This window comes from Schistocerca piceifrons, chromosome 7 (assembly GCF_021461385.2).
Source record: "Schistocerca piceifrons isolate TAMUIC-IGC-003096 chromosome 7, iqSchPice1.1, whole genome shotgun sequence".
In the NCBI taxonomy this organism is placed as follows: Eukaryota; Metazoa; Arthropoda; class Insecta; order Orthoptera; family Acrididae; genus Schistocerca; species Schistocerca piceifrons.
Window position 1 is genome coordinate 301,428,318 of NC_060144.1, and position 15,418 is coordinate 301,443,735.

The 15,418-nt window shown below is 37.1% G+C and overlaps 1 protein-coding gene across 1 annotated transcript in view; it reads left to right on the forward strand.

The window, feature by feature from the left end:
- The window catches only part of LOC124805643 (fat-like cadherin-related tumor suppressor homolog), a gene marked incomplete at its 5' end in the record, with an annotated part of 863,745 nt that overhangs the window by 714,778 nt on the left and 133,549 nt on the right, over positions 1 to 15,418 (forward strand). The window contains 3 exons of the mRNA XM_047266209.1: positions 9,650 to 9,863; positions 13,343 to 13,482; positions 14,051 to 14,292. Coding sequence (XP_047122165.1) covers positions 9,650 to 9,863; positions 13,343 to 13,482; positions 14,051 to 14,292 — 596 coding nt within the window. The remainder of the gene's footprint in view (positions 1 to 9,649; positions 9,864 to 13,342; positions 13,483 to 14,050; positions 14,293 to 15,418) is intronic.

Here is a 15,418-nt window from a genome sequence, read left to right on the forward strand (position 1 = left end):
CACAGTTCCTTACGTCAACTTTTTTTTTTTTTTTTTTTTTTTTTTTTTTTTTTTTTTTTTTTTTTTTTTCAATCTGGTGTAAAGCAGAAAGATTAACTTACCAAGCACCACTGTAATAATGAAGGGCTGTTAATTTTGTTTTTTGTGAGAAAGCACCAACTTCACCTAACATCCTAAGTCATTAATTAAAATCCAGATGCAGCAACATTTAAAAACATGTTTCAATATGCACTACGTGCATGGGAATATAACAAAGTACAGATTGAAATTACATGAGAACTTTATCATCCACATTGTTATGAACTCACTTTCTGAGCTCAGAAACACACACACGCGCACACACACGCACACACACACACACACACACACACACACACACACACACACACACACACACACAACATTCACATAAGCAAGTACACATTACACACACACATCACCGGCAGCTCAGATCAGAATGCAACTGTCATGCAGAACGGATGGGGTGGGGAAGGGAAAGGAATAGCAAGGTACACGTAGGGGCAGAGAAGAACGCTATCTGGCAGGGCACGCAGGGACTAGACTGCCAACAGGCACAGTGTCAGGAGGCCTTGGGACAGGGAGGGAGTGGGTTCGAAAAAGGAGAGGTGCAGGGAAGGGGAAAGATGGGTGGTTGCATTAGCAGAGGGTGACACACAAAGAGGGTGAAGGAACAAGATCAGAGAGGAGGTGATAAGACAGAGAAGGTGGAACCTGATGGGTGGAGGGTGTGGGGACAGTAGATTACTGTAGCTTGAGGCCAGGATAGTTTCTAGAGCAGATAATGTTAGGACAATTCCCATTTGCATAGCTCAGAAAAGCTAGTGGTGGAGGAGAAGATCCAGATGGCTCAGGTAGCGAAGCAATCATTGAAATCAAGCATGTTATGTTCAGCTGGATGTTGTGTCACAGGGAGCTCAGTTCTTGGCCACAGTTTGGCAGTGACTGTTCATACTGGTGGACAGCTGGCAGGTAGTCACACCAATATAAAAAACTGTGCAATGATTGCAGTGGAGCTGGTATTTGATATGGGTGCCTTCACAGGTGGCCCAGCCTCTGGTTAGGTAGAAAGCCTAAGCCCAAGCATATGGAATAGGAAGTGCTGGTGGGTGGATTGGGCAAATCTTGCACCTGGGTCTTCCACAGGGATATGATCCCTGTGGCAAGGTACTGGGATTGAGAGTGGCATAAAGATAGACTAGGGTGTTTTGGAGGTTGGGTAAGTGACAGAACACCACTTTTGGAGGGGTGATATAGATCTTGGGTAGGATGCCCCTCATTTCAGGGCATGATGATAATAAGTGATTAAAGCCATGAATAGGATGTTGTTCAGCTGTTCCAGTTCCTTATGGGGACAGAGGTCTAGATGGAGCCATCTGAGTGGAGGAGATCAACATCCAGGTAGGTGGCATGCTGAGTTGAGGATGACCAGGTGAAACCAAAGGGAGAGAAGGTGTTTAGGTTGTGAAGAAATGAGGATGGGTATCTTGGTCCTGAGTCCAGATCATGAAGGTATCATCTATGAACCTCAACCAGTCTAGGGGTTTGTTATTTTGGGAGGTTAGAAAGGTCTCCTCTAGATGGCGCATAAATAGGCTGGCATTAGAGGATGCCATGGCTGTGCCTCAGATTTCTTTTGTATACCATCCCTTCAAAGGAGAAGTAGTTATTAATTGGATAGAGTTACTAGGTGTGTGAGGAATGAGGTGGTGGGTTTGGAGTCTGAAGGACATGGGGAAAGGTGGCATTCGATAGCAGTAAAATCATGGACATGAGAGATGTTGGTGTATTGGGAAGTAGTACCAATAGTGACAAGGAGCGGTTCCGGAGGTTAAAGGGGTTGGAAGGCTGGTGAAGGAAGTGGTTAATATCTTCAATATAGGAGACTAGATTAAGGGTGATTGGTTGAATGTGTTGGTCAATGAGGGCTGAAAATCTTCCAGTGGGGGCACAATAACCAGCTACAGTTGTTGAGTTTGTGGATGTTGGAGAACATGTAGAAGGTGAGTGTGCAGGGTGCCTTAGAGGGGAGTGGGAAATGGATTCAGGGAAGAGAAAGGAATTTTTACATATGGCTTTATTCATAAACCTCTGAAAAATAACAGAAATCAGCCTCTAGTGGATCCCCACCTAATAAGACAAAGGGCAACTGATATGAACAGTACAACTGAAAGCACATAAAAGGAGCCAGTCAGTGCTGATGCATATACATGCATGAGTCACTGGCAGATGGCGTGGCAGAGACCATGATGCGTGGATGCCTCCACATGTGGCCTCAAGCAGCTGGCCTGTGTTGTTACAGTTGGCAGCCAATTCAGGCACATATGTGTGACAACACCACACTCACTGCAATTAACACTCACATGCATTAGTAGCAGGTTACAGCAGATAAATAAAAATATACACAAATATGTAAAAAAAGAAAAATGTGTTAAACTACATGAAAATATACACAAATGTGTACAGAAATGTGGGAGAAAAGGAATGGATGAATTATGAAAGTATGCGTGTGTTGGGATAATGGAAGAGAGGGGAAATGGGATCAGTTAGCTTGAGGATCATAAGTTTGTGTGGCGTGGGTAGGTATGGAAAATAAAATACTAAAATCTGCCAGGATGAAGAAAAAAGTGGGATCAATAGGAATAATTGTAATTATTAATGGGCAAAATTTGGGGCATTAGATGCTGCATCAACAGTCTGCACCATTGCATAGCCATGTGTCATGTGTGGACAAGATCGATCAGAAGTGTGTGCGGCTTGGAAGGCAGTGAATAACATGGGAAAGAAGAGAAAGAATAGACACCGTGAATAGTAATGCTATAGAGTACAGTAACAAAGGAAAATATCACTATGTTGTGGGATGGGAAATAAACCATTAGGTAGAATCAAGCAATGGAAACTCCATGTTGGAATATCAACAATATGTTATGTTATTATTGTTATTATTATGTTATAGACAGTTGACGTCAGTTATGACAATCAGCATTAGTTATTTGTAGTACAAATATGATTAACATCAGAGAAATAATGTCTAATTCACCTCCAAAGTGAGGTAAGTGGCTGTTTGTTTATTTATAAAGATGGGAAAAGAAATATCCATGGCTAGCATGTGTCTACAACAGTTTGTTCAACCTGACATGCATAAGTTGTAACTTACAGTTAAAATTTCCAGGAAATTTATGAAAAAGTTAAGATTGACAAGGAACTGTTGATTAAAGCAAAAGAAATTAAATAAATACAATTTTGTCAGAGATTAGCCTCTTGATTGAATGATATAAGTTAATGTTCAATGTTTAATACTTCGTATATGTTCAAAAAATTTGGCATTGGGTTTGTTTATGAAACAAAATTTCTGCTATCAGTCAAAATTTTATTTTTATTTGTATTTTGCACAACACATTTCAAGAAATGAATTCCATATACATTTTGTTGTTTTCATTGTGCACTGTGCACAGAAAATTGTGTGTGACGTTTAATATGTGTGAGTTTCTACACAAGTGGACCACAAGAAAACCTAAAGACAACAGAATGTAAACAAAATGTAAATAAAAAGAAAATTATGACTGGTAGCAGAAGAATTATTTCATAATAAACCTCCATTTCATAGTCACAGGCTTTCACTGATCATTTTGTTTCTAATGAACCGAACCAAAGCACTTTGTAGTGTTTACATTCAAAGTCATTAATACAGTATTTTACATTAAATTAATTAACATAAGTTTCTTGGTTACTACATTATGCATGACGTTCCCTTCACAAAATAACAGGTGATCAGGGTAAAAATTTGAAATTGCCCATTATTAGTGTTGAACAAGTTACCGACCATATCTTCCACAAGTGTGTCATTTTCAATTTTGATGTCAAGTAAGTTATTATTCTCCTTTCTGCTACTCCTCATCACCTTCATATTTGCTCTATTTATCCTTAAGCCAGACATGTTGCCCAATCCTTTCAATAAGTCATGGAACCAAAATTTTTAGGCAATTGGTTTCAAGATTATTTTAAATGGTAGACACAACAAAACAAAAATGATTGTGATATTGAAGAAAGTCTGCATTTATTTTCACACAAAGCAGGCTCCCACACTGTTTGAATTGCATGCTTTGCTCAGTTCCACAACATTCTAAAGTATGAGATTGTATTCTGGGGTAGCACAACTGCTAGCTCAGTCATGTTCTTAACCCAAAACTGAGAGCTGTAAGAGCAATGCACCATGCTCAACAGAGAGATACCTCTTTCAAAAGTCTGACCCTCACACTCGCCTGCATTTTTATTTTAGAAACATGTATATAGGTGTAAGAGAATTTAAAATAGATAAATAAAACCTTTAATGTACATGAACATGATACCAAACAAAAGGACAAACTCAGTCTCCAATCAGTAAGGACATCAGCCTTTAAAACCTCCACTACAAATTGTGGTATACAAATGTACAATGGTTTGACACATAAAATAAAAGTTATTTCCTCATTTTCACTATTTTGCATTTCCATCACATCACCGATTCTGTTCAGTGGCAGAATTTTTAGACGATGGGAAGTATAACATACTCAAATAAAAAATATTCAATAACTGAAATTGTTCCTAAAGCAAGAACTAATAAAATTAATTTATTGCACTATCACAATAAATTTTGATATTACATGTATTCATAATACTTTTTTTTCTTTCACTTCTATTGTTCCTTCTTCCATCTTCATTCTTCTCCCTATTCTTATCGTAGATTTTTTAAAAGATGTATGAACTCTATAAAGGTACCCCGATTTTTCTTCATTCTACTTTCCGTCACCAAGTACAATGTCAGAATTAGTTATCTGGTGTGTTTTTCCTTCCTGAAACTTAACTGATCTTCATTCAGCACACTGTTAGTTTTTATTTCTGTTCTTCTGTATATATTGTCAGCTGTTTACAAGCAGGAGTGGGATTAATCACCCAGTAATTTTAATACTTATCTCTGGATCCCTTATTGATAATATGACATTTCCTGGAGGTTTATTGGTGACTCCATCTTCCTTCCTTGAGCTGAGATCATTCAGTGCTGTGTCAAAATCTGACTATGTTACAGAACCACCTCTTTGCACATCAATTTTCTCCTCCTCCTCCTTCTCCGCCTCCTCCTCCTCCTCCTCCTCTTCTATCACACTTCAGGTCAGTTCTTCCCCATTACACTGCTCTTCGAGGTACTTGTGCCATATTTATTCCCTTTCTTCTGCTTTTGCAGATTGGTGATTCTTTTGGAAATCATGAAATACCCTAGGAATTACATTGTACCTGGAAAAAAATCAGGAAAATTTCAGGGAATTTCAGGGGTTTTGTAAAATCTCAGGAATTATATATTTTTAACTTACCAAGGAAATTTAATTTTACTGTGTTTTATAAATCACAAATTTTAATATACGTAATATTTCAAATAGTGTTAATTATATTAATATTATTCTATATTGATTATCAATGTTTAAAACGTGTCATTAACTACTGATTATTGCTAGTGTATCTCAGCTGAGAGGAAAGAAAATTGGTTATGGTGGTGTCCTCCATTCCCTTCCACTCACCATTAATTTACCAGGAGCATTTCATGACACCTTCTTCCTCCCCATACCTGGAATTCTCAGGGACTATTACCAATTCAAAATCATTTTTAATTACAAAAAGTTGTGATGAAGGTCAGTACTAAGATGTGAATACTCTTAAGCTAATCCTGAAAAATGCTTCTTTTAAGATAACTAGTTGTATCCATAACATTTTACTTATATTTTGAGACAAGTTAAGTGGAGATTGTAGAGGTAGCCAAATTAATATGTTAATCATAAAAAAGCACTCCGTCTTCAGGCCACAAGTGGCCTACCGGGACCATCCGACTGCCGTGTCATCCTCGGTGGAGGATGCGGATAGGAGGGGCGTGGGGTCAGCACACCGCTCTCCCAGTCATTAAGATGGTATTCTTGACTGAAGCCGCTACTATTCAGTTGAGTAGCTCCTCAATTGGCATCACGAGGCTGAGAGCACCCCGAGAAATGGCAACAGCGCATGGCAGCCTGGATGGTCATCCATCCAAGGGCCGACCACGCCCGACAGCGCTTAACTTCGGTGATCTCACGGGAACCGGTGTATCCACTGCAGCAAGGCTGTTGCCATGTTATTCATAATATCTGTCAATAGCTAATGCACTTTCTTCAGTGAAATTGTTGCATATTTTTCTCCCACTGTTGCTTTCATTGATCATGGAGACATTTTAACGTATGAGGTCCATTGATTCTGATTATTGTTATCCTACATTTTACATAACCCTTACATTTGTCACTGATCTTTAAAAAAACACAGTACATGCAATTCTGTGCTGCAAAAGCCTGATTACACCCTTAGAAATAATGTAGGAGGTTAAATCAGTAAATGAAACAGAATATTCTAAATTCTTAGGTGTGTGTATTGATAAGAACCTGAAGTAGAAGCTGCATGCTACAGGTCTCTCAAATGTCTAAGCTCTGTAACTCCTGTGTCACAAATTACATCAGATGTAACTGGATAGATAAAAAAAAATCTACTCACCAAGTGACGGCAGGAGAACACATGTAGGAAAGGTATTACATACGCAAATTTTTGGAGCCAGTGGCTCCTTCTGGCAGAATGGTAGAAGGGGAAGGAATAAGGGTGAAGGAAAAGGACTGGTGGGGTTTAGGAAGAGGGGTAGAGTTTGGAAAAGTCACCCAAAACCCTGGGTCAGGGGAGACTTACCAGATGGGGTGAGAAGGAACTGCCAGAAGGATGGCCTGGCTCCGAAAGCCTGCATACATAATACATTTTATAGGTGAATAGATTTTTTATCTATCAAATTACATTATATTTAAAAATTGATTATTTTTGATGATAAACTACACTAGGTGTCTGAGATGAAAATCTCAAAATTTGGCTAACTTTTCTGATTTATGGCATCATATTCTGAGGTAACTCAGAAGAGTGTAATAAGAATAATAATTGTTGTGTTCATTCACGAATATAATAGTAGAAGGAGAAATGACTAGCACTACCCATTACAGAAAAAAGTGAGATATTCAGCTGTAAAAATCTTTGACCTACTATCCAGTGATGTAAAGAATTGAAAGATGTAGTAAAATTAACTTCAAACACAATTGTTCATCATCATGGCAAAAAATTGCAATTATGATTCCTGGAACATGCAAATAAGTAAACTAAACTCTCTACTGCAAGAGATATTGAACACTTTGTGGAAATGGTGTGAACCACAATTTGCAAAATAATGTTCTCTGTAATCAGTATTTCCTGACTTTCCTGAATTACTCAGTGTTCTCAATGCTGCAAGGATTCAAGTAATTATGCTTTCCATTTCTGTGACACAGGTTTTCTGACTACAGAATTAATTCTAAATATTTCTGGTTTGTTTGATGGTTGTGGTTCAAGTTATTATAATCCTGCTGATGTATCACCAAATGACTAAGCCTTATAATAACAGTTTAATAAACAGTTGTATTATAGGAAAATTTAATTGAAAAATTTTAAAATTATAAGGAGCTAGAATGGGTGGCCTGACTTCTAAATTATAGGGAGCTAGAACAGATGGCCTGTACTTAACTTCAGGTAACAAAATTTTGAGTAATGCCAATTGATACACTTAAAATTAGAAAAGATTTCTAAGGTTAGGGAAGTCTTATGTTCCTCCATCCGGGAGGAAAGAGTCCCTCTTAACCTATGGTCTAACTGACCTCCCCAACCAATCCCTGTTTTCTCCCTAACAAAGGAACATGACAGTTCCAAAAGTTTGGAAAATTTTATCACTTTTAGGTGTTCCTTATTGGCAGTTGTTGAAATAGCTCATTGTGAAGTTGAGTACTGGCTAGGTAATCTGTTTCAATGTGATAAATATACATACAAACTAGCTTTGTAAAATTGCTGGAAACAAAATAATTCTTATGTGGAATAGGTTTCAAAATTTAGTTTCTCTGTTTAAAATTGTGTGGTGATGTCCTGCTTCTTCTTTAACTCACATTGTGATAGGTAGGAGAAAGTCAAGGCATTACTCAGTAGAGAGACAGTTTTGAAAGCAAAAGAGATACACAGAGAAACGAAGAGTGCAGAATGTATATATTGTGGGCTTTGAAGAAGAAAAGAAAAATATTGAAAAAGACAATGTGAAGGTAAGATTGTATGGCAGAAGAAAAAGTTAAAAGGGAGATATAGAAGAAGACTATGGATTTGAAGCCAAAAGGTCCTACAGGAAAATAGTAGATATTTGGTAACCTGTTTTCGAAGAAGTTAATGTAAGCCAATGGCTGATTCTGGCATTTTACCTTACAAGAAAGTTAAATTAGTCTTCTGTTAGTACCAAGTGATATAAATTAATTGAAATTATTATGATCTGATGAGAGGCCATCATCCAAAATCGTTGATTGGCACAATTATTTACAACAAGAGATTCCATCTCAGTCTGTGTAGGGGGTGAGATCAAGAGTACATGGAGGATGCAGAAGAGTGAGTTATCACAAGGGAGCATTATGACAGCAATACTGTACAGTGTGTGCACAAATGCCCAGTTAATACCATATCACACCAGGCACTTCATATACACTGACAGTCAGCAGTGGCATCTTAGGTTTGAGCTTCTTAAAGGTAGAAGAGGAACTGATGCACATTGTGAACACACTCCACCTCTATTATGGTGCTAACCGCCCGAAGCCAAACACCTGCAAGATATGGTCTGTGCTTTCTTCCTCATAATAGAGAGGCATGGTGAGAATTCATTGTAATGTGGCAAGGTGGAACAACTGCATCAGTGCTCACAGCTGAAATATCTAAGTGTAACACCGGTTCACACTCTCCACTGAGTAACACCAAACCTAAGGTCTGCACTGTAAACAATTGCAGGATGGATCTTGCACAAGAGATCTCTTTGTAAAGTTAATAACAAGAATTTTGTAGAAAAACTTGTTCAAATGGACACAAAATGAAATTAGTAAATGACTATTGGATTTCTGTTTTTATGCTACAAAAATATTAAAGAAAAGTATTCAGTAACATGTATTTATGCCTCTTAAAGCATACAAATAGCTGTAAGGAACACTTTTGCTATAAGTGTATAGACAAAGCTTAATAGTGCAGAGTATTCCAACATATTCTTATGTCTCACTAATCACAGTCATATTTACAAATCTTTACCTTTGCCTTAGGTTTGATAGTTGTCTTGAGTCTCCACAGTTGTTGTCTTATATTCCAGGTTTCTTTTTTGGGTTGGTTCACATTACTTATCCTCATTTATTGTCTTTCTTATTTTGTTTGTGTTGCTTTTTGGTGTAGAATTCATATTCATTTTTATATTATGAGCTGTGGATTGTAACTTGTACAAGAGTATCTCTGTTTCTCTCCATTTAACAATTATTTCATTCTTCTTTCCTCCTGTCCAAATGGGACTGGTGGGCTAAAATCTGTAAGTCATTCTTTAACCACAGTTTATAAAATCCAAATGTATCTTTCACAGGATCTTCTATCATTAATTTGTTGTTGCCTTTCGTTACGTGTCAGTTTTTAGCAGAAAATACTGTATGATTCCTTTTACTGTCACTCTGAGACTGATCAATCTTCTGAGAGTGTTTGATGATAATTGACTTAAATTTTGTTTCAGATAAGAGCACAGGATAGTGGACAGCCACCAAGAAGTCATACAATGCGTGTTTCTGTGCTTGTGGAGCCTGTCCCTACAGAATCACCTAATGCTCCACAAATTATAAACCCTAATCAACATGTGCAAGTTACTGAGAGTGACCCGGTGGGTTTCCTTGTTGCTCTAATCCAGGCCAAGGATGAGGATGGAGACATGTTATGGTACAGCATAGAAGGTAATTGCATATATACCATTTAACATAGACATCAGGAACATCTTACCCTCTAACAGTCTCACATGTTCCAAAGGGGTATTCTGCCACCCACCCACCCTACAAAATATCGTAGCATATTCTTATGCCTCACCCACTCCCAACCTCTTGTATCATGGGTGATATCACTCTGCAAGACCTGTCCACTGCACCCATCCAGCCCAACCACCTCCAGACACCTCACAGGTATATTCTATGCTACCAGAAGCAAGGCCACATGTGAAATCAGTCATGTTATATCTACATCTACATCCATACTCCGCAAGCCACCTATAAGTGGTCTTCTTTACAGATGAACCATACATTTTTAGAATTGTCCCAATAAATCGAAGACAACCATTTGCCTTTCTTACCGAAATCCTCACATGCTTATTCCACTTCAAATCACTTTGCAATGTAATGCCCAGACATTGAATGATGTGACTATGTCAAGCAGGACATAACTGTTACTGTATCTGAACATTACCATTTGTTTTTCTTATTTTTCCAAATTAACTTACATTTTTCTATGTTTAGAGCTAGCTGCAATTTGTCACACCAACTAGAAATTTCCTCTTAATTCATATTGTAACCTCTTACAGCACTCGACTTTAGCACCTTACCATACACCACAGCATCATCTGCAAACAACCATTGATTGCTGCCCAACCTGTCTGCCAAAGTGTTTATGTATACAGAGAATAACAGTGGTCCTATCACATTTCCTGGGACACTCCTGACAATACCCTTGTCTCTGATGAACACTGGCCAATGAGAACAACATACTAGGTTCTATAACTTAAGAAGTCTTTGAGCCACTCACATATCTGTAAACCCATTCAACATGCTCGCACCGTCTTTGACACCCTGCAATGGGGCACTGTGTCGAACACTTTCCGAATATCTAGAAATATGGAATCTGCCTGTAGCCCTTCATCCATAGTTCACAGTATATCATGGGAAATAGGCAAGCTGAGTTTTGCACAAGCAGTGCTTTCTAAAACCATGCTGATTGTGGACATAAGCTCCTTGGTCTAAAGAAAATTTATTATATTCGAACTCAGAATTGACTTCAATGACTGCTTTATAATCTGTGACATCTGGATCCTTTCCCTCAACACCCACTTCTCTCAATTACAAGGATGGGAGGTGTCTTTGTTACACATCCTTTGATCCTGGCCTCAGTGTCTGCAAAACCCTGTCCCACACCCAGCTCCACTCTTATCCTTATGATCCCAGACAAGCAGAAGAAAATGAACTTGGCAGTGACCAAATGGAGATAAGCATATATTGGTTACATTTTATGAAACTATGAGGTAATTTTACAAAATGTGACAATCCCAAAGTACTTAACAATTTCATGTCATAATCCACTAGTAATGTACTGTCTCTATGATGATGATGGAACAAACTCTTAGGCGTCATGGGTAATGGCAACTGTATTACTGTGAGGTAATAAAACTTGATTGAAACCAGCCATGTTGTAGGATACCCTCCCATGGAATGTGAGAACATATGAACTTTGTTTGCGTAATGTAACAAGTTAATTTATTATCCCCTTAGTTGCTAAAACTGTAGGTAGCTAAACATTACCAACATCAGTGTGCATCTCATGAGAGACAGAGACAGGAAAACTCCCTAATGCACTGCAAATATTGTGATATCCCATTTAAACTTCATGCACATGTGTGGTTCCAAGTAAGGGCCTCAAAAGAAGAGGATTACATTGTACACTCTTCTGTCCTTATGCTTTTCTGCCTTCAATCTTCAGAGAAAGGACTTGGTTATACCAGTAGATTAAATGAGTACTTCAACTTTTATGATATTTCTGTTGGCACTTGTTCATGTGAAGTTACAGGAGTGGAGCTATTTTATTTTGTTTGCTCTTACATATTTTGTGTTTTCATGTATGTCTGTCTTTTGCTGATCTTGTACTTTGCCTTCAGTCTTACTTTACACAACTTGCTTGTATACACCTGCTCCTGATACAATTTGATACATTTGCTATACAGTTCATGAGAGTCATCATCACAGGAACAGACTATTTATAGGTAGAGATGTTGCACTTTGGCCTTTTGTACTCTTATTCTTCTTCATAGCAAGAAAATTACACACACACACACACACACACACACACACACACACACACACACACACACACAGGTCTTTTCATGACCTCAGATGTATTTAAAAATCTTGATTTGTGGTACACAGAGGGTTCAATAGCTTAGCAAGCTTATTAACTCTCTCTTTCTTGCATGTGTATCTGTACTTCTTCTTAGTGATCATTTTTCAGCTGCCTGTAGCAGAAATTGTTGTTTTTGTAGTGTTCAGTCCAAAGACAGTTTGTGGTAACTTTCCTTGTTAGTCTAACCTAGCAACCCTTTTCATCTTTGCAAAACTTCTGTATCCTTCATCCATTTGAACCTGCTTACTGTAGTGAAACTTTTGACTCTCTCTACAATTTTTACCCCCCTGAATTTCCATCCATAATCAAATTAATGGTTCCCTGGTGGTTCAGGATGGCTGAAGTAGTGAGGATATAAAATGTAGACTGGCAGTAGCAAGGAAAGGATATCTGAAAAATAGAAATTTGTTGACTCTGAATATAAATTTAAGTTGTAGGAAGTCTTTTCTGAAAAAAAAAGAAAGGCTGAGGTGCAGCCTTGTACAGATATGAAATGAAATGTGAATGATGAACAATTCAGACAAGATGAGAATACAAGCTTTTGAAATGTTACTATAAAAGGAAGCTGAAAATTCCATGGGTAGATCAAATAAGAAATGAGAAGTTACTGAATAGAATTGGGGAGAAAAGCAATTGGTGCAATAACTTGACTAAAGGAAGGGATCAGCAGATAGCATATCAACTGATTCCTTTTATTATCAAATCACCTCGTAAGTTTCTTTTCTCACCAGCTCAGTTAAGTTCAGTGATCTACACATTTAACCTTCGCCATTATTCTGTAAAAATGCATTTCAAAAGCTCTGATTCTCATCTTGTCTGAACTGTTTATCATTCGTATTTCACTTCTGTACAAGGCTACATTCCAACTATCTTTGCTCCAGAAAAGGCTTAAATTTATTTTCATTTCTCTTTTACAGAAATAATTTTCTTGGTATTGCCAGTCTGCATTTTACATCCTTTCTACTTCATCCATCATCATTTAATTTGCTGCCCTAACAGGAAAACTCCATCTACCACTTTCACTGTCTCATTTCCTAATCTAATTCCCTAAACATTGCCTTATTTAATGTGACTGTATTCCATTTCTATTTTTCATATACGGAGCCATAATGGTATAGAGTGAAAATTTATTTGAAGTAAGACACCAGATTAATGCAAGAATGTGTCTTTTTTTTAAAATGAACGTTATGACATGCCAGTAGTCCAATAAATTGAAGAGTGTAATTTTCCTATGATGAGACTGAATATTTAGAAATTTTTTGTTTATTTGTTGCAGATGGAGATGATATGGATGAATTTTTTATTGGTCGTGATAAAGGAAATGTTCTACTGGCAAAGAAATTAGACTGGGAAAGAAAAGACACATACAATTTGACAATAAGTGTGACAGATGGTGTTCATACAACTTTTACCCAGGTGAGTTTAAGGCTCCACTTTCCTTATTTAGTAGGAGTGTCTGTAACGTTCTTAAATTACTTATTTGCATTTAGATGACTGAAGTAATTGATTCTAACTTCTTTAAGCACAGGCAACATTGAATTAATAACAATTTTAAGTAAAATTATTAACTTCCTAAAATCGTAAATGTTGAATTTATAGTGTATAGTTATCAATTACATAACATTCAAAAAAAAAAACACAAAAGAAAAAGACCTGGAAAGAGTAGGAGGTGTAAAATATAGTTATGAAAGTCACTCAGTCCCTCTAACTGAGACACTTAAATTGTATGCCCATGTTTTCCTACACTTTTCTGGCTTTGAATTTCAAAGGAGTGAACTGGTCATACCAAAATTTGAAAGTTCTTCACCCTTTATGACTTGTCTGTGGGCATCTGTTGTTCATACAAAGTTAAGGAGTAGAACTGCTTTATTTTATCTACCTCTGCATCGTTTGGATTTTCATTTTTAATTGTCTTTTGCTTGTTTTGCACTTTTGTCTCTAGTCCTTAATGCACTGATTCAACATTTTTTTCCCTTTTTTACAGTTGTATGTCAATGTAATTGACATAAATGACCATCGGCCAGAGTTTACAGAGAAACTGTATAGTGTTGAAATTTCTGAAAATGTTGAAAAAGGAACAGAAATATTAAGACTAATTGCAACAGACAAAGATGAAGATAAGAGAGTGATATACAGTCTGCATGCTGCAAGAAATCCAGTTTCATTATCAGTCTTCAAAGTTGACTCTATCACAGGATCAGTCACTCTCAATGAAAAACTGGACAGGTAGATTTTATATGAGCCCCACTTCAAGTATGCAATTATTCGTCATATTGCTATTCGAAAACTATGATTAAGAATTTATTTTTCATTAATGGAAACTTCAAAGGGTCAAGGCTTTTCTTTTCTGTGTGCAGTTTTGGACAGCTGTCAGGATGTGAGGAACTGCATTACATAATACACATCTGTAGTATTATATTTAGACTACCATTTTGAAATATTCTATTTAAGTATACCAAGTGGTACAACAAACATGTCTGCACGTATAACAAACATGTCAGCACCTTGCTATGTAAATATGTCTGGAACAGACCTTCATACCTGTCTTTTGCTACTGTTGTTCAAAGATCATAAGTTACAGGTTCAAATATATTCCAAGCAGGCAAAACTTCAAAATTCATGTAGTGTCTAATTACAACATGGGACTACAAGCAGCTATAAAAATTAACTATGAATGAAAACTGAGCATATAATTAGTTGTCTGCATATCTATAGTAGGCACAACTTTGATCACAATACAAACATAATACTGACATCTTTTTTAAAAATATGTATAGTTCAGTTACGGAAAGCAAATTATACATGGATGAATCAAACTCAACTAAGAAATTATACTCTTAGGGCTAAAGCCTCAGTAAAGACATTATGTTGGAAACTTGTAGTAGATAAGAATGGAAACTATTCCTTTAAAAGTGATGGCCAGAAAAAGGGGAAAAAGGTTCTGAAAATTTGTACGAAAAGGTACGAAAAAGATAGTGATGAAGTTACTTTGTTTGGGTTTAAACTACCTACATTAACTTTGTTTGTCCCATTTACCAGGTTCAGCTACTTTGGACTGCACATCATTTCAATGTTTTTGACACTACTTCTCTGCCACATTGAGCTCAGTAGTTCCTTGTACATGGTGAAAGTCTGCTTGACATCTACAGAAAGGAGCATATCTTGTCAGTACCATAAAGGAAGTTCAGTCAGAATTTCAAAGCATAAAATCTCGGTTTCCAAGCAGCATCAATTCCAATAAAATTATTGAGTTTTCAATGGCTAGCTCTACCATCATCATCAGGAGTAAAACTACAGACTGCTGGGGCTGGCACTATTTCCCACTTATATTGCTGCCATGAAAGACTCCAAG